This window comes from Lonchura striata, chromosome 24 (assembly GCF_046129695.1).
Source record: "Lonchura striata isolate bLonStr1 chromosome 24, bLonStr1.mat, whole genome shotgun sequence".
In the NCBI taxonomy this organism is placed as follows: Eukaryota; Metazoa; Chordata; class Aves; order Passeriformes; family Estrildidae; genus Lonchura; species Lonchura striata.
In genome coordinates, this window is record NC_134626.1 from 7,463,017 (window position 1) to 7,480,395 (window position 17,379).

At 57.5% G+C, this 17,379-nt stretch overlaps 1 protein-coding gene across 1 annotated transcript; it reads left to right on the plus strand.

The window, feature by feature from the left end:
• Window positions 1-1,510: 1,510 nt before the first annotated feature.
• Window positions 1,511-15,941, plus strand: NBL1 (NBL1, DAN family BMP antagonist). The gene is made up of 4 exons (XM_021533804.3): window positions 1,511-1,607; window positions 13,083-13,277; window positions 13,440-13,551; window positions 14,700-15,941. Exons 2-4 carry the CDS (start codon window positions 13,108-13,110, stop codon window positions 14,958-14,960), a joined length of 543 nt encoding a protein of 180 aa, XP_021389479.2. The 5' UTR covers window positions 1,511-1,607; window positions 13,083-13,107; the 3' UTR covers window positions 14,961-15,941.
• Window positions 15,942-17,379: the final 1,438 nt, after the last annotated feature.

Sequence of the window (17,379 nt, forward strand, 5' to 3'; positions counted from 1 at the left end):
GCTGCTTCCCTTTCATGCTGTTTACAGAACTGGAACAGGGATGAATAGTAGGAAGCAGTGAATGAACTGCAGGCTGGCTCACAGCTCCTTGCAGAGCAATCACACCCCAGTGCTGAGGATCCCACAAATCCCATCCAAATACTGAACCATGGACCCCAAACACTCAGCTGAACTTCACCATGATGTCCTTGGTCTGTTGCTGCGTAGCTGGCTGCATCTACATCTTACTTCTCCTTGTGAGAACTTGCTAGATGTCTCTTATTTCACTCATATTATTCAGAATAAAGTAGCCTCCTAGGCAGGAGTTTACTGCTGGTCATGCTGGCCATGGGGAGCAGGTAGAGCATTGCTCCAAGGCCTGGGTTCTCCAGTGGGTGAAAATGCTGGGAAAACAGGTTTTTGGCTCCTGTTGGGTGCGTGGTCATGGCTAGAGGCTGTTCCTCTTGCTGGCCCTTTTGGAGCTGAGCAGTGCAGTGCAGTACAGTTTGGGGTAGGTTGCACTTAGCAGGATAAGAAGTGATGTTGGAAGCAGAGTTTTGCCAGCCTGTTTACAAATCCTGTTATCCTGGAGCTGGAAGGAACCGGGCAGCAGGAAACCATTCCTTCATGGCAGCCTGCAGCCTCCTCCAGCAAACACCCAGCCCCAGAGCCTCTCCCCACAGCTGCTGCCAGGGCACTGCCAGCATTCTGCCAGCACAGCTGCTGCTTCTTGCCATCTCCCCTTCCTGCTTCTCTGATCTCTATGCAAATCCTCGCACCAGCAGCAGCCAACAAAACCCAGCCAAGCCTGGCAGGTATCTTTCGATCTGGGGAGTGTTTAATGTGGGGGCCTCTTTAGATTAATTGTGCCTTAACAGAAACCTTCGGTCTCCAGCAATTATCCCATCTGAAAGATAGCCGTGAATGGGGCTTCACTGGGGTGGGATTTGGCTGTTTTTAATGGGAAAGGGAAAAAGGGGAAGAAAAAAGAGAAAAATAGGAGAAAGGGGAAGGTGAAATAAAGGAAAGGCAAAAAAGAAAACCGTCGTGTCTAGTGCTGGAGAACTATCCCGAAGTCTTTTCTGCAGCCAGGACTCTGCCCCACGGACTGTCTATCACGGATTATGTTTAAATAAGAGTTGTCGGCGTTCGGTGAGCCCAATCCAGACTGCTTCTGCCACCGCGGGAGCAAGTGCTGGGACATTCCCTTCGGCTCTCCTGGCCGGGAGAGCCCCCTCGCTTTGCGGCCGGGCGTTTGCAGCGGGCTCTCCCCGTTAGCTCGAGACCTGCCGGGGGTTCCGCGGCCCGGGCCGGCGGCTGAGCTCCGTGCCCGGGTCCGGGGGGCTCCCGGCGCTCCCGCAGCCCGGCGGGGCGGGCGGGCGCTGCCGCCGCCGCTCCCTCCTCCCGCCCTCCCTCCTGTCCCCTCCTCTCCCTTCCCGGCCCGATTGTGCAATCGCGAGCGGCGGGGCCGGCGGCACCGCCCGGAGCCCGGCACCGGGGGGAGGAGGCGGCAGCGCCCGCCCGCCCCGCGCCTCCTCCGGGGCCGCCCCGCCGCGCCGGGGATGCGGCAGCCGCCGGGCACCGCCGGGCCCCGGACCCCATGGGAAGCGCCCGCCGTCGCCTGGCTGGTGAGTAGCCCTTGGCTTTGTGCGCCGCCCGCCCCCGCCCCGAACCTGCTGCTGTTGCCCCGCACCAGATTTTCCGTCTCTTTTCCTCCCGCTTCTCTTCTCCCCCCGCGCCGGTGATGGATGGCCGGGAGGATGAGGATGTTGCCGCGGGCAGAAATGGGTTGCAGATGAGGCGGACTTGGGGGGGATCTGCTCTGCAATCGTTAAACTGTTTGCACCGCCGCTTTAGCTCGAGGAGAATAAAAGCCTGGGAGCCGGGGAGCCGCGCTGTGCCGGTCGCACATCTGTGGTACAGAATCCTTCCCTCCTTCCTCCTTCCCTCCTTCCCTCCTTCCCTCCTTCCTCCTTCCCTCCTTCCCTCCTTCCCTCCTTCCCTCCTTCCCTCCTTCCCATCCCTGTTTGAAACAAAAGTGCCGGGAGAAGAACGGGAACGCTCAGTATCGATTAACCACACCACCAGCGGACGCAGGGTAGTTGAACGATCATAAAAGAAAGAAGTTTTCCCGATGGCAAAGCAGTAAACTTTTGTTCCTTGAAAAGTTCATCCCGGGGATTAATTTACATCCTTGTTTCATGGAAATACTCTAGGCATTTACTGTAAAGCTGATATCCAATATATTCCTACCTGTTTTTTGAACCCCAACATAGCATTTCAATTTGTCTCAGTATTTGCAGCAATTTTTATTTGTTCCATACAATAGTCTCTGCATTTTAAGATCAGTGGGGATTTGTCTTTTCCTCTGGTAGGTGTTTCGGGAACAGAACATGCTTTAGCTTGCTTTCGGGCTGCATTAAAGTTGATCTGGACAATCCCTTATTGCTTATTAACATTTCTCTTACGAGGGCACCAGCAAATTCTGCTCCGCTCCACTCTGCTCCACAGTTTTTACATATAGGATTAACCCCATCAAATTAAAAATTCAGGCTGTGTGAAACATTTGTGGATTTAGGACACGGTAGCTTTTCCATGTGGGCTTTTTTGGGAAAAATCGGAACCCTGCTGAAACAAGTGGGAAAGGTCCTAGTGATATGGAGAGACCCAGATTTTCCCTTGTATTTTTAACTGAAGAACTCAGCGCCTTCTTTGCAATGTCCAAGCAGCCAAAAATCAGCTGCATACACTGGGCACTCCTGCCTTTTGAAGGCAGTCTCCCATCTCGTAAAAGGCTGCTCTCCTCAAATTTGCAAACCGCAGGATGGGAAATGGAATTTGCCTTCAGTATAAAAATCCCAAATGTTTGCAAACAGCCCTGAGAAGAATCCGGGCTCTTGGCGTGACCTCCCGGCGCTGAATTCCAGCCCGGGGAGTTTGCGGTCTCACAAAAAGGGCAAACGAGCAAAGTCTTCCCAAGTGCCCGCTCGTCTTTCCGGAGCAAGGAAAACACTGGAGCTGGAGGGAATTTGGGTGCTCTGGAGGTGCAGGATCGGGCCCTGAGCCAAAGTGCTTTTTGAGGAGCCTTGAAGAGCTGCCCGTGTTGGAGTGGCTTTGCTTGCGGCGTGCGTCGGCATTGCCGAGGTTGGATTGAGCTGGTGCAGCCACGGGAAGCCTGCCCGAGGAGCAGAGGAAACTCCTGGGCAGTTATTCCTGCCCAAACTCCGCGCTGGTCCCATTAAAGCTTCAGCAGTTCCTCTGCCAGATCCCATATCCGACCACGGGGCAGGCAGAGCCAGGCTCTTGCTCCGTCCTTGGGCCTTGCTCCTGCTCTTTTTGTTTTGTAGCCTGCTGGAAAAAACCACGCTCCTCTGTGGTTGCAGGGCTCGGAGATCCCCGTGACAAAGCAAGGAGCGCAGGGGTCCAGCACGGCCGAGGGCAAACTTCACACCCGCTCAAATCAGACTCTTAAAAACCTGAACAGCTGAAAAACTTGTCCTTCTGGGGGAGTTCAGGAGTGAGAGCGAGGGGTGGTCTGTCCTCTGTTAGCCCTGGCAGGGCTGTGCTTGCTGCTCTCCAGGCCTTTGTTTCTCGTGCAGGGCTGTTTAGGGAGGGAGGGCCGTGGGGGCCAGGGCTTTCCTGGACATAAATTAGCACCGAGGGTGGGAAGGGAACAGCCCAGCACCCAGAGCAGCAGCTGTGGGGCTGGGCTGGGCTGCTGCCCCACTCCAGCCAGGATTGCAGCTCTGTGGAGCTGAGCCTTGGACACGGCGTCAGCATGGAGCCCTTGCTCCAGTCACTCCTAGAGGTGGTTTAAGCCTCTTCTTCTCTGACACAGAGCCCAGGCAACCTGTCCAGAGGGCGAAGGGAGTGCTGTTCGGGTCACAGTGGGATTTCTTTGTGGGCCCAGTCCTGCAGTTTTAGCAGAAACGGTCTAAATGTCGAGTGTGAGCTCAGCCCTGGTAGCCACTGAAAATGCCAGCTGGGCCGTGGGCTGTTACATTACCTGCAGACCCCTCTGGCCTTGCACTTCCATGGGTTTTTCTTCTTTGGCCAGTGCCATGGGTAAATAACACAGACACTGGAAAAAACCAGTGCCATCAGAACTGAGGAGGCTCGTGTGGTGTGAAGCAGAGAGTAAAAGAGGGCAAAACCACATCAGGGCAGTGAATTTCTGCTGCTGTGACCAAGATATGGCCTGAATGGGTACGAAGGGAGAGGGAGACAGCAGGGAGGATCCTGAAAGACCCATAGCTCCATCCACAAGCTCTTTCCTGCTTTCCTCTTTCCCCTTCTTGCCCCAGCAGCTGGGAACCTGATCCTGCAGGCGCAACCCCGCTGCGCTGGGTTTTTATGCAAGTTTGGTAATGAATGACCGAGCCAGGCGAAAGCCAGCGCGGTTGGCATCCGAGACAGCTCCCCTCGCTGCCTGCAGGAATTAAAAAAATCATCATCCCGGTGGCCACTCTGCACTGGAACTGGTTTTATCTGGTTCCAGTTAGGCTTGTTTTGAGTAAGACGAGCGGTGCCAGATTCTGATCTCATTTGCACCAGTGGAGTCATTTGGAGGAGCCGGTCCCAGTTTACCTCACTCGGAGTGAAAGCAGAGCGGGCCCTGCCGGGTGAAGCTGTGCCGGGGCAGCGCCCGGTGCCTGCCCGCGGCTCCCGGCCGGGAAATCCAGCGGCTCCGGGCATCCAGCGGCTCCGGGCATCCACCGGCTCCGGGCATCCACCGGCTCCGGGAATCCAGCGGCTCCGGGAATCCAGCGGCTCCCGGCCGGACATCCAGCGGCTCCGGGCATCCAGCGGCTCCGGGCCGGGAAATCCAGCGGCTCCTGGCCGGGAAATCCAGCGGCTCCTGGCCGGGCATCCAGCGGCTCCCGGCCGGGCATCCAGCGGCTCCGGGCATCCAGCGGCTCCGGGAGCCCCCGCGGGCTCCGCTGCCGGAGGACGGAGCGGCCGCGGCCGCGGGGCAGCCCGAGTGACCGAGCCCGGTGCTCGGGGGCTGCTCGGGCTCCCGATGGGGGTTCTGTGCTGGAGGAGGAGGAGGAGATCCCCCGTCCACGCTGGGTGGGAAACTGCGGCTGGCAGGGCGCAGGGACAGCGCTGGAGAGAGCAGCACGGTCGCTGCCATCCCTGGGGTTTCCGAGGAGCTGGGGGACACCCACCGTCCTCCCGCACGCCCCTCGGCCCCAGGCTGGCTCCCTCGGCTCCGCGGCCGTGTGGGAAACAGCAGCTCCAGGGAAAAGCAGAGGCAGCCGAGCCCCGCTCAGGTCCGGGCATGCGAGCGAGCCGCGGGCTGGAACGCGGCTCCCAGCTGTGCTGGGGAGCTCCCGGCGCTCGGATCGGCTGCACCGGGGCCGGGCACGGCTCCACACCGGTCCTGGCCCGTGCAGGGCTTGGCCAGAGCCGGGACCCTCTGCCCAGTGAGCTGCGGCTCCCCAGCCCGCTGCTCCCCAGAGCCGCTGCTGAGCTGCTCCCAGGCTGGGTTTCCAGATCCCACAAAGCTGAGCTGGTCCCAGGCTGGGTTTCCAGATCCCCACAAAGCTGAGCTGGTCCCAGGATGGGTTTCCAGCTCCCACAAAGCTGAGCTGCTCCCAGGCTGGGTTTCCAGATCCCCACAAAGCTGAGCTGCTCCCAGGCTGGGTTTCCAGATCCCCACAAAGCTGATCTGCTCCCAGGCTGGTTTCCAGCTCCCCACAAAGCTGATCTGCTCCCAGGCTGGGTTTTCCAGCTCCCTACACAGTTGATCTGGTCCCAGGCTGGGTTTCCAGCTCCCCACAAAGCTGATCTGCTCCCAGGCTGGGTTTTCCAGCTCCCACAAAGCTGATCTGGTTGGTCCCAGGCTGGGTTTCCAGATTCCCCACAAAGCTGAGCTGCTCCCAGGCTGGGTTTTCCAGCTCCCACAAAGCTGATCTGGTCCCAGGCTGGGTTTCCAGATCCCCACAAAGCTGAGCTGCTCCCAGGCTGGGTTTCCAGATCCCCACAAAGCTGAGCTGCTCCCAGGCTGGGTTTCCAGCTCCCACAAAGCTGAGCTGCTCCCAGGCTGGGTTTCCAGCTCCCACAAAGCTGAGCTGCTCCCAGGCTGGTTTCCAGATCCCCACAAAGCTGAGCTGCTCCCAGGCTGGGTTTCCAGCTCCCACAAAGCTGAGCTGCTCCCAGGCTGGGTTTCCAGATCCCCACAAAGCTGATCTGCTCCCAGGCTGGTTTTCAGCTCCCTACACAGCTGATCTGGTCCCAGGCTGGGTTTCAGCTCCCTACGCAGCTGATCTGGTCCCAGGCTGGGTTTCCAGATTCCCCACAAAGCTGATCTGGTCCCAGGCTGCTTTTCCAGCTCCCCACAAAGCTGAGCTGCTCCCAGGCTGGTTTCCAGCTCTCACAAAGTTGATCCTTGCTCTCATCCTGCTCTTCCAGCTGCTCTTGGGGGCTGCAGAGCCCCACGTGCTTCAGGAGAGGGGCAGTGGAGGTGTGGGGCCAGGATGTGTTCCTGAGCTTTAGGTCGATGCATTTTCCTGGCTGTGATTGTTCTTAATGCTGAAGAAATCGAGCAATTGAAATAAATGGCCAGAAACTGTTTATATGACTCTCACCTCTTCTACAGGCCATTAGTGGGTCCATTTTCCAGCAGAGCTCCTTCAGGACCCATCCTAAGCCCAAGTCCAGAGGTAGCTTTCCAATGCCTGCTGTAGCTAAAGCATCTTGGATTTTTTTATTTTTCCAGCTGCAAAGAATGAGTTTCCCAAGTGCTCAGTGCATGGTTGAGAAGCCAGATTGAAACTCCCAATGTACCAACACCTTTTCACATTCTGGCCAACGTGGGAAGGGCAGAGAGCTTTGAAAATGCTGCACTGCTTTTCTTTATTTCTGCTTTATTTCTGCGATTTGCCCAACCATGCTTGCGTGGAAATTAATCTGTTACAGAAAGGGAAGCTCTAACATCTGCTTCTGAAAGGAGCAGACACGGCCAGGTCCTCAGTGAGAAACGACACAGCTTTTGCTCCACTATCAAACAGTTCTTAGGAGGGATTCTTGTGGTTGTTAAATATCAAATGTCTTCCTGTGGTAGTTCCCTGTTTATTTTTTTGTAATTTCTCCCCAGATTTTGCAGCTCAGTGAAGCAGGACTGGAGCTCTGAGCTCAGGAGAGATTTCTGTGCTCAGTTAAGCACTCTTGTGTCCCGCTGTCCTGAAGAATTACCTCCAGACATTCTCAGTGCAGAGTTCTCTTCCCTCTGCCCTGCCCATATCGTACCTCAGATTCTTTTGGGCTGTTACAGTCACTACAGTACAGAATTGCAAAGTTTTAGCTAAATGCAAATTTCAAAAAGGGGGAAGTATTTAATAAGAACAGGTAATAAATAACATCTGTTGTTTTGATAGATGTTTTTCAATACACAGTGACTTCTCAATGCTTTGCAGTTGAGATTTAAGCTTTTCCTTTTAATAATGCTGGCTTATAAGTTGTTTTGTTCCATGTAAGCAAATATTATTTGAGTTCAGTTTCCTAACAGCCAGTCCCCAGTGGTGTTCAGAAGTTCAGACCTAATCCTGTGCCTGAGGAGAGCCGTGCCCTGGGTCTTCCTGGGATGTTTCTTTCCAGTTGCCACTGGGCAGACGCTTCACTCTGGCTTTGCATCCTCGTGGGTGCCTCAATAGTAATTCTCCTTTCAGCATTTCCTGCGGTGAGATCTCTGCTGGCCACCTGCACACACGGGGGTGATCCCACACGAGTCCCTGCAGAGCTCCCCCTGCCCTGCAGCGCCGTGTCCCGGTGTGACTCCCCCCCACGCTGTCCCCACCTGGCTCCCACCTGCCCTGGGCCTTCCCAGCCCTTCCAGCCAGGAATGTGGGGTGAGGGCTGCTGGCAGCCAGCCCTCCCTCCTGCCCGGGCAGCCGCCTCTCTCCAGGGGAGTGGGGCTCTCCAAACACCTCCCTGCACCCATCAGCTCACTCGCTGCTCCCCGGCCCTGCTCTGCAGCCAGGGAAAATGAGGCACAGAGCATCTTTGGGCTCTCTCTGCTCCGTGGGGCAGCTCTTGTCAAGCAGCACAAAGCACCAGTGGCACACAGGGTGCTGTGGCTGCTGTCCCACGCCAGCCTGGGGTCACTGTGGCGTCTCAGCCCAGCCAGGGCAGAGCCTGGCTGCACCAGGAAGGACAGCCCTGAGTCCAGGGGCAGGACAGGGGAGGGGATCCCAGTTCTGGCCCAGACCAGGAGCTGAAACCTTCCCCTTGTCCATCCCTGCTGAGAGCTCGTGTGTCACAGAGGGGCCCGGATCCCTGGGTGGGGATCAGGGGTCCCTGTGTGGGGATCCTGGATCCCTGGGTGGGGATCAGGGACCCCTGGCTGGGGATCCTGGATCCCTGGGTGGGGATCAGGGATCTCAGATCCCTGTGTGGGGATCCCGGATCCCTGGGTGGGGATCAGGGACCCCTGTGTGGGGATCCCAGATCCCTGGGTGGGGATCCCAGATCCCTGGGTGGGGATCAGGGGTCCCTGTGTGGGGATCCTGGATCCCTGGGTGGGGATCAGGGATCTCAGATCCCTGGGTGGGGATCCTGGATCCCTGGGTGGGGATCAGGGATCTCAGATCCCTGGGTGGGGATCCTGGATCCCTGGGTGGGGATCAGGGGTCCCTGGGTGGGGATCCTGGATCCCTGTGTGGGGATCCTGGATCCCTGGGTGGGGATCAGGGATCTCAGATCCCTGGGTGGGGATCCTGGATCCCTGGGTGGGGATCAGGGATCTCAGATCCCTGGGTGGGGATCCTGGATCCCTGTGTGGGGATCAGGGATCTCAGATCCCTGGGTGGGGATCCTGGATTCCTGGGTGGGGATCCTGGATCCCTGGGTGGGGATCAGAGCACTCCGCAGCACGGAGTGGGCCCCGTTTCCATGCTGTGCTCACGGGCTGGGAGCCTTGGCCCAGTGATGTTTGTAAAGCTTTGGGGGCTCTTCTCTCTCAGGGCCTGCGGTGCCTCGTGTGTGGCCGTGAGCACAACCTACCTGTGTTTGTGGTTCTCTGTATTTGGCAGAATTGCAAGATCCTGGATAAGAAGAATACCTACAAACCCATTAAACGACTCGTGAAACATTCCCCATGTCCACCTGCAAGCTTGTCTTGTGTTATGGTGTAAACTTCCCGCTGGAAAAAGAGGGTAAAACTGATTAGATCTGTTTTATTTTCCTCCAGAAGTGTTTGGTTTCCAAATGTCTGGGAACAGCTGTGGGCTGGATGGTGGGAACGTGGCCTCCGAGGTAATTCCAGTGATTGTTCTCCGGCCCATGGAACGATGGAGATTTTCCCAGCTGCTCCCAGGCGTTGCTGTTATCCTGCTGGAGGGGCTCCTGAGAGTGCTGGGATTGCTTGGATGGGAGGAAGGAGCTCTTCTAGGTGGCACAAAACATCTGAGGTGGGACCAGGAGGTCTCCACGCCGGGAAGCTGAGCTGTCGGTGGGACCCCGGGGTGGTACCCTGGACCCGGCTGCCCCTCAGCCCCTCGGGCACGGGCTGGAAAAGGGCTGGGAAAGGGCTGGGAAAGGGCTGGAAAAGGGCTGGGAAAGGGCTGGAAAAGGGCTCCGGAGCTCAGCACGAGTTGTTTGTGTCGGGAGCTGGGATGTGCAGCTCCAGGGCTGAGTTATTTATTCCCCCAAAGCCGCCGGAGGGATGGCGAGGAAGCTGCCGTGCGGCTCCCTGCGGAGGGAGCGGGGGGAGACCCTCACGGGCCGGTGGCTCTGCCGGAACTGAGCTGAACTTTCTGCTTGAAGAGCTTTGACTAGCGGGCAAAAAAATGTGCCTCGGTTCGGGGGAGAGAAAGAAGCCCCTGTGTGCCGGGAAGCGGCTGCTCCGCCGGGTCAGCCGGGGAACACACTTGTTCCTTTCGGGCTGCAACGTGTAATTTAGCTTGTCACGGAGGAATGTGCTCAATGCCTTTATTTAATTTTTGCAAACCTGCTCGGGTGCCTCGTCTTCCTTTTTCCCTTCCCTTCCCTTCCCGGGCGGGGGGGGAGCAGGACCACGGTGCTTTTGTCTCCGTGGCTGCGGCTGCTGTCAGATGAATGGTGTTGGTGGCAGCTCTGTTCGCATGACTGCTTCGAGCTATGGACACGCTGCTCCCAGCCCCGGCTCCCTCCCCAACTCAGCTGCATCAGATGTTTTCCTAGGCACTGGCATAAACCTCGTTACTTACTAGAAAAGTTAGCCCTGCGGGTTCCAGGACATTCCTGGGAGAAGGAAAACACCATGTGCAGGGATGTGGTGTGTTCAAGGCTGCAGGTCAGCGGGGGATAGCCGTGCTGGGGGCCAGGTCCCTGAGGAATGGGGCACTGGAACTGTTCCAGCTCCAAGGGGGTGCCTGCTTCCCCTGCTGGCAATTCCCCACTTCCCCACTCTTCCAGCACAGGGGACGGCGGCCGTGGGGGCCCTGGTCACAAACACACCCCTGCTCAGGAAAGGAGAAGGCTTCAGCACACGCTTAAGTGCTTTCCTGAATCCAGGCCAGGCCCTGTGCTTTAGCAGAGCACAGCCCCACTCATCTTCCTCACGGGAGCCCAGATGTTGGAGAGGATCCCTCGTGCCTCCGGCACTGGGTGTGCTCTGAGCAGCACAGACACCTCCATGGAACACCTTCCTCCAGGAGACAGACCCCAGGAAACAGCACTTGTCAGCACAGACAGGAATTCTGCCTCTTTGGAGCTGGGTAGAGAGGCACAGAAACCCAGTAAAACCCCACCTTTCTTAGGAAAGAAGGACATTTCTCTCTAATGGGGCATGTGGAAGTGAACTTGTGTGCTGACTCCAGAGGAATTTGGGCTGTTCCCTGGGGGATTGTGATTGCTCTTTGGGTCACATCCCAGCTCTGATCTCGGCCTTGCCTTTGGGAGCAGGATTCCTCAGCACAGAGCTGCTGGCATTTGAGGAATGAGTGATGCTTGTTTCAGAAAGCAAACCAAGTGTGTGTGAGTCTGCGTGTGCAACTCAGCCTTGTTCATCCTTCAGGAATTGCAGAATTCCCCCACTGAAATGGAAAAACCCTCAGGCATGAGAGTCCTCTTCAGGACAGATGTATTTAACCCCACAACTCTCATTAGTGGCAGGGCATGCTCAGGAGTTAAAACCCTCTGCTTATCTCCAGCCAACACCTGCAAAGTCTCCTTTGTGCAGGTATTCCCACCAGGGAGCCAGGGGATCCACATCCCACAAGTGCTGGGAGGATTACGAAGCCAAGGATTTGCAGGTGTTGCTGCATTATATTCCTGTGGTTCTTGTATCACCAGAAAATGAGGAAATTTAGCAGAGACCCCACAAGATTCCTCCAGAGATCCTGTGAATGAGGATGCTCTTCTCTGTGTGCCATGGGATGGAGGACAGGGAAGAATCTTTCTGGTCTGTCTCCTGATTCAGATCCAGGAGATTGAGCTCAGTGGAGGGATAACAGGGCAAAATCCCATAATGACCTTAAAATCCCTGAGTGCTTGGAGGTCGTCTCAATAATTTAGATAAATCTGATGATCCTGCAGCCCAGAGGGTGTGGATGAGGACTCTGGAGGAACAGGGCATTTTTCCTCTCTTTCCCAGCAAGTGTTAGAGGGCTGGGCCCAGGAGCCATGGGAATCAACAGGAATCTTTCCAGTGTGGGCTGTGGATCGTCGTCTGGATAAATAAATAGAAGGAAATAACAAATAACGTGGTTCTAACAATTATTTTAAGAAGTATAAATGCCTTTTACCATTACTCCATCCAAACCCCACACAGGAAAAAACTTCCCGGTTTCTGTGCTGCTTTTCCATCTGCCTTTCCCCAGCAACTTGGGAGTGTTAATTCAGGCAATTGGCTGGAGAGCAGAGTGGGGAAAGCTCGTGGGCTGTGGGAATGCAGAGCTTCCCTCTGGCTGCCCTGGGACCCTGGCAGGGGTCAGGAACCCCCTGGACAGAGCCCCAGAGACACTGGTTGTGATCTCTGGCCATGGAAAAGAGTTTTCAATCTCACAGGATGAATTACCAGCTCTCAGGGTTTGATATCAGTAATAATTAAGTGTGGCACGGGTGCAAAAGTAAAATTTTAGGATTCTAGATGAGGGGTCCAAAGGGGACAAGCTGGAGGAAATTGGGTGTGCCTTGTCCTTTTTCTCCTTCTTCATGCCCTCCATGTCTCACTGTGGTGTTGGCATTTTTCTGTTGGTTCAGGCTGGGGACACACTGTCCAACGTGGGTGACAGATATTGGCACGTTCTTGTAAATCCAGCCCAGGGAGTTTCTGGTATTTAATGTTTGTCACATCCCACTGAGGGCAGAGCCCCACACGCTGCCCTGCAGGACAGAGCTGGGCAGGGCAGCAGAACATGTGAGAGATAAACAGAATAAACAACCTGGAAACAGCACAGACCAATTATGGCTTCTGCTTTGGCAGCAGGGCTGACAGACAGAGACTTTCCACAATTTTGGGATCATCAGCACCTCAGATTCCGACAGTGGGGATTTCTCTGGGGGTGGGCAGCGACCTCCAAGCCTGTCCGTGTGACAAGGTCCCCCCTTGTCCCGTCCTCGCAGTAACCCTTTGCAGAATTTGAGTGGCTCCGTACAAATAAATGTCGTATTGTTCTTTCTGCGGGTTTCCCGTGCCCCTGCGTGCTGCTGCCTTGCAGCGACATCTGCTGCACGCTGCCAGGAGGAGAGGAGCCCCGGCTCTGGCTTCCCAGGTGGGAGAAAAGGGAGCAGGAAAGCTTGTTCCTTCCTCAAATAAAAACATCATTCTTGTGGTGTGCGACTTCTCCAGCCTGGCTCGACTGGTGGCGGTGACACTTTTGGTTTGCGAACTTCTCCCAGCCCAGCTTTGGGTGGGAAGTGAGGAAAAGCCTGCTGTTGTTCCAGGCACAGAGCAAGGCAGGCATCTGCCTGGCCCAGAGCTTGTTTGGAAGAGGAGGGAGGCCGAGGAGCACGTCCCACGCCCCGGGCAGTGCTCCGGAGCTGTCCTGGCCCTGCAGTGGCTGTGGAGGGGGACGTGGCGATGGACCTGTGCTTGTAACAGCCAAGAACTTCTGGGGGTAGGAGAAACGGGCTGCTTTGCCAGTTTTCTTTGCTGCTAACGTTTTGCTTTCTGCGTCCAGGTGTAGGATTTTGGCAGAGCTGGCCATGATGTTATGGTTTGTGGTGGGGGCCCTGTTCCCAGCGCTGCTCCTGGCCGCTCCACCGCCCATAAACAAGCTCGCCCTCTTCCCGGACAAGAGTGCCTGGTGTGAGGCCAAGAACATCACCCAGATCGTGGGGCACAGCGGCTGCGAGTCCAAATCCATCCAGAACAGGTACAGATCTACCCCAGCCAGTGCTGGAGGCAGCTGCTGGCACTGGAGTGGCTCTGGGGACTGTCGCTCGCAGTGTCCTGGCTCTGTCCCAGGGGAAGGTCAAATCTCTGCTGGGAAGAGCAGCACCTCCCCTGAGCCCCACTCCTGCTGCTGTCTTTGCAGGGCCTGTCTGGGACAGTGCTTCAGCTACAGCGTCCCCAACACCTTCCCCCAGTCCACAGAGTCCCTGGTTCACTGCGACTCCTGCATGCCAGCCCAGTCCATGTGGGAAATCGTGAGTATCCTGCTCTGCTCCATGGGGCCCCAGCTCTGACACCTCCTCAGGGCCAGTTCCTCTCCTTCTCTGGGCTTTTCCCACCCATAGTTTCCTTCCAGGGCACCTCTCAGGTGACTGCACCGTGTCCTGAGATGCCTGGGTGGAAGGAGCTGCTGAAGCTCTGATGAATGATCCATTACCCTCTATTTGCAGAACCATCCCTTGTCATTCCCTGCATTATTTGTCCCTATGCTTATCCACATGCCTGCACCCCCTTGGGAGATCTGGCTGTATTTTATGTTCAGAAGCTCCTCCCACAGCCAGTCATCCCTGGACCTCACAGTTCTGTGTCACCTCCGATCCTGGCAGAGCCAAAAGCCTCGGTCCAAGAGAAGCCCAGAGCCCAGGGAACTGGCCCTGCTCTCTGCCTCCCTTCCAGGTCACATTTGATGAGAGTTTAGTCCAAACTACCCAGGCTGCTTGGTGACACCTCCTGTGGGTGGCCTTTGCTGTCTCACCAATATTCCAGTGCCAGCAGTGCCTGGGAGCTGAGTCCTGCTGGAGTCAGTGCTGAAAGGAGGTGGGAGTGAGGTGGGGGTTGGTCTCTTCTGCCATGTCTTAGGTGAGAGGAGGAGAGGAAATGGCCTGAGGTTGAACCAAGGGAGGTTCAGATTAGATGTAAAAAAAAATACTCACTGAAAGCGTGGTTAGGTTTTGGAAAAAAATCCCCAAGAAGGTGGTGGAATCCTTGTCCCTTGGAGGTGTCCAAGGAAAGACTGGACATGGCAGTCGGTGTTCTGGGCTGGGGGACAAGGTGGGGACAGATCATAGGTTAGTCTTGATGTTTATGGAGATCCTTTCCATTCTTACTGATTCAGTGATTCCATGGTTTAGGGGTGACTACAGTGGTGCTGGGTTGATGGTTTGACTTGATGAGCTTGAAGGTCTCTTCCAGCCTTGATGATTCTGTGATTTTCCCTGAGTGTCTGGAACAAGACATTCCCAGAGAACTCCCACCTTGCAGACCAACCAGGGCTTTGTTCCTATGGATAGAAACCCATCACATCTGGCCTAAAACACCCCAGGTCTGCAGGACTGGGGCAGGTCACACCTCCCACCACGGGAGCCCGAGCACTGACCCGCTGCGTCCTTGTCCCGCTGCCCAGGTGACACTGGACTGCCCAGGCAACGAGGAGATCCCCAGGGTGGACAAGCTGGTGGAGAAGATCCTGCACTGCAGCTGCCAGGCCTGTGGCAAGGAGCCGAGCCACGAGGGAGCCCTGTTCAACGTGTACCTGAACGCCGAGGAGAACATGCCCCACGAGGGGCCCGCGCCCCACCACTACCCCCACCACCAGCAGGAGCTGGAGGAGCCGCCGGCCTCCAGCCACCACCACCAGCAGCACGAGGAGGAGGGCGAGGAGTGACCCGTGCGGACTGTCCTGGCAGGGCCCTGCGGGGGCCTGGGCCAGGCTCTGGGGAGGGAGGGGGGTGCTGCAGTCTTTCCTGTCAAACCGCTGCCCTGGCGTCGCCCCGACACCGCGGGACACCCCGAGGCGCGGGCAGGGCTGGAGCTGCAGGCTGAGGCACGAGGGCTCGGCCTTCCCGGATGCACATAATAATAAGAATAGTAATAATAATATATTGAGAGGAGTGCTCTGGCTGAGAGCAGGGGCTGGGCCGGGCTCCCGGGGCTCTGCACAGGCTCCCGGCCCTCGGGGGAGCCCTCCCAGTCCTGCTGGGTTCTCCTCATGCCCAGCGTGGAGGAGGAAGGGAAGCAGCCTCTCCAGTGCCATCCCCCTGGGGCGCTGGGATCAGCAGCCCCCTCCTGCCTCCTCTCCCCCTGCCTGCCCACGAGGGCTCAGGATGGACGACGTGCTCCTGGCACCCACTGAATCTTGGTCTGAGCCCAGCCCTTTGTAGCAGGTGGCTCTTGGGGAGGGTTTTGCCCCAGGATGTGCCCCTGGGGCTGTACCTGAGGGTACTGGGAGCCTTGATGGTGACAACCTTGCTGTCCTCAGCGCCACCACGTTGCTTCCTGGGGATGAGGGACTTGGATCATGAGCGCTGGGGCTTCACATTTTGGGGCTGCAGGGGAAGGCCAAGAGCTGAAGGGGGGTCTGGGGAAGGTTCCACCACCCCTGTCCCCCCTCTCTCTGCTGCACTTTCATGGTGGTGGAGGGAGAAGGGGGCTGAGGGCTGGAGTGTCCCTGTGCAGGGAGTGCTTGGGCAGGGCTGGCGGCCGGGGTGAGCATAGCCTCTGCTGCCCCTCTCTTTCTCTGTTGTATAAAGCTGATTCCTTGGCGTTGTCCTGACAAGAGCTTCCAGAGCTTGTAATCGAATGCCTCCCCCTCCTTTTGACAAGTTTTGGGGTTTTTTTTTCTTAAATAAATTAGTTCTGACTTCCACTGCTCAGCTCTCTGATGCCTGTCTGGTTTCTGGCAGTGCTGACGCCAGGACAGGCAGCGCTGCCGGAGGCTCCAGGACAGGGGAGAGCCGTGGTTCCATCTTTCTGCTCATTCCAGCTGGGAAAAGCAGAGGGAGCTGCTGGAAGGAAAACCCAGCCCGAGTGCTGAGCGTATGGGCTGCCTGTGGCCCGGGGAGCCCGCCCGGGGAGCCCGCACGGCAGCTGTGGCCGGGCGAGGCGGGTCCGGCTTGTGCGGGGTCCGGAGGCATCGCCGGGACCAGGCGACCTTCCCTGGCAATGCTGCCACCAGGTGACAGTCCTGGACTGGCCAGATCCGAGAGGTGACAGTCCTGGTCCGGCTGGTTCCGACAGGTGACAGTCCTGGACTGGCCAGATCCGACAGGTGACAGTCCTGGTCCGGCTGGTTCCGCCGGGTGACAGTCCTGGTCCGGCCGGATCCGACAGGTGACAGTCCTGGTCCGGCCGGTTCCGACAGGTGACAGTCCTGGTCTGGCCGGATCCAACAGGTGACAGTCCTGGTCCGGCCAGTCCCGATAGGTGACAGTCCTGGTCCGGCTGGTTCCAACAGGTGACAGTCCTGGTCCGGCCGGTTCCATAGGTGACAGTCCTGGTCTGGCTGGTTCCTCCGGGTGACAGTCCTGGTCCGGCCGGATCCAACAGGTGACAGTCCTGGTCCGGCCAGTCCCGATAGGTGACAGTCCTGGTCCGGCCAGTCCCGACAGGTGACAGTCCTGGTCCGGCCGGATCCAACAGGTGACAGTCCTGGTCCGGCCAGTCCCGATAGGTGACAGTCCTGGTCCGGCTGGTTCCGCCGGGTGACAGTCCTGGTCCGGCCGGATCCGACAGGTGACAGTCCTGGTCCGGCTGGTTCCGACAGGTGACAGTCCTGGTCCGGCCGGATCCAACAGGTGACAGTCCTGGTCCGGCTGGTTCCGCCGGGTGACAGTCCTGGTCCGGCCGGATCCAACAGGTGACAGTCCTGGTCCGGCCGGATCCAACAGGTGACAGTCCTGGTCCGGCTGGTTCCAACAGGTGACAGTCCTGGTCCGGCCAGTCCCGATAGGTGACAGTCCTGGTCCGGCTGGTTCCAACAGGTGACAGTCCTGGTCCGGCCGGTTCCATAGGTGACAGTCCTGGTCCGGCCAGATCCGACAGGTGACAGTCCTGGTCCGGCCGGATCCGACAGGTGACAGTCCTGGTCCGGCCAGTCCCGATAGGTGACAGTCCTGGTCCGGCCAGTCCCGACAGGTGACAGTCCTGGTCCGGCCGGATCCAACAGGTGACAGTCCTGGTCCGGCCGGATCCAACAGGTGACAGTCCTGGTCCGGCCAGTCCCGATAGGTGACAGTCCTGGTCCGGCCGGATCCGACAGGTGACAGTCCTGGTCCGGCTGGTTCCGACAGGTGACAGTCCTGGTC

What these genes read in the sequence shown, in the direction of transcription:
- NBL1 (XM_021533804.3), top strand. Translation starts at nt 13,108, where the DNA reads ATGATGTTATGGTTTGTGGTGGGGGCCCTGTTCCCAGCGCTGCTCCTG. An exon ending in TCCAAATCCATCCAGAACAG is followed by an intron (nt 13,278 to 13,439) that starts GTACAGATCTAC and finishes CTGTCTTTGCAG; the next exon opens with GGCCTGTCTGGGACAGTGCT. An exon ending in CCCAGTCCATGTGGGAAATC is followed by an intron (nt 13,552 to 14,699) that starts GTGAGTATCCTG and finishes CCCGCTGCCCAG; the next exon opens with GTGACACTGGACTGCCCAGG.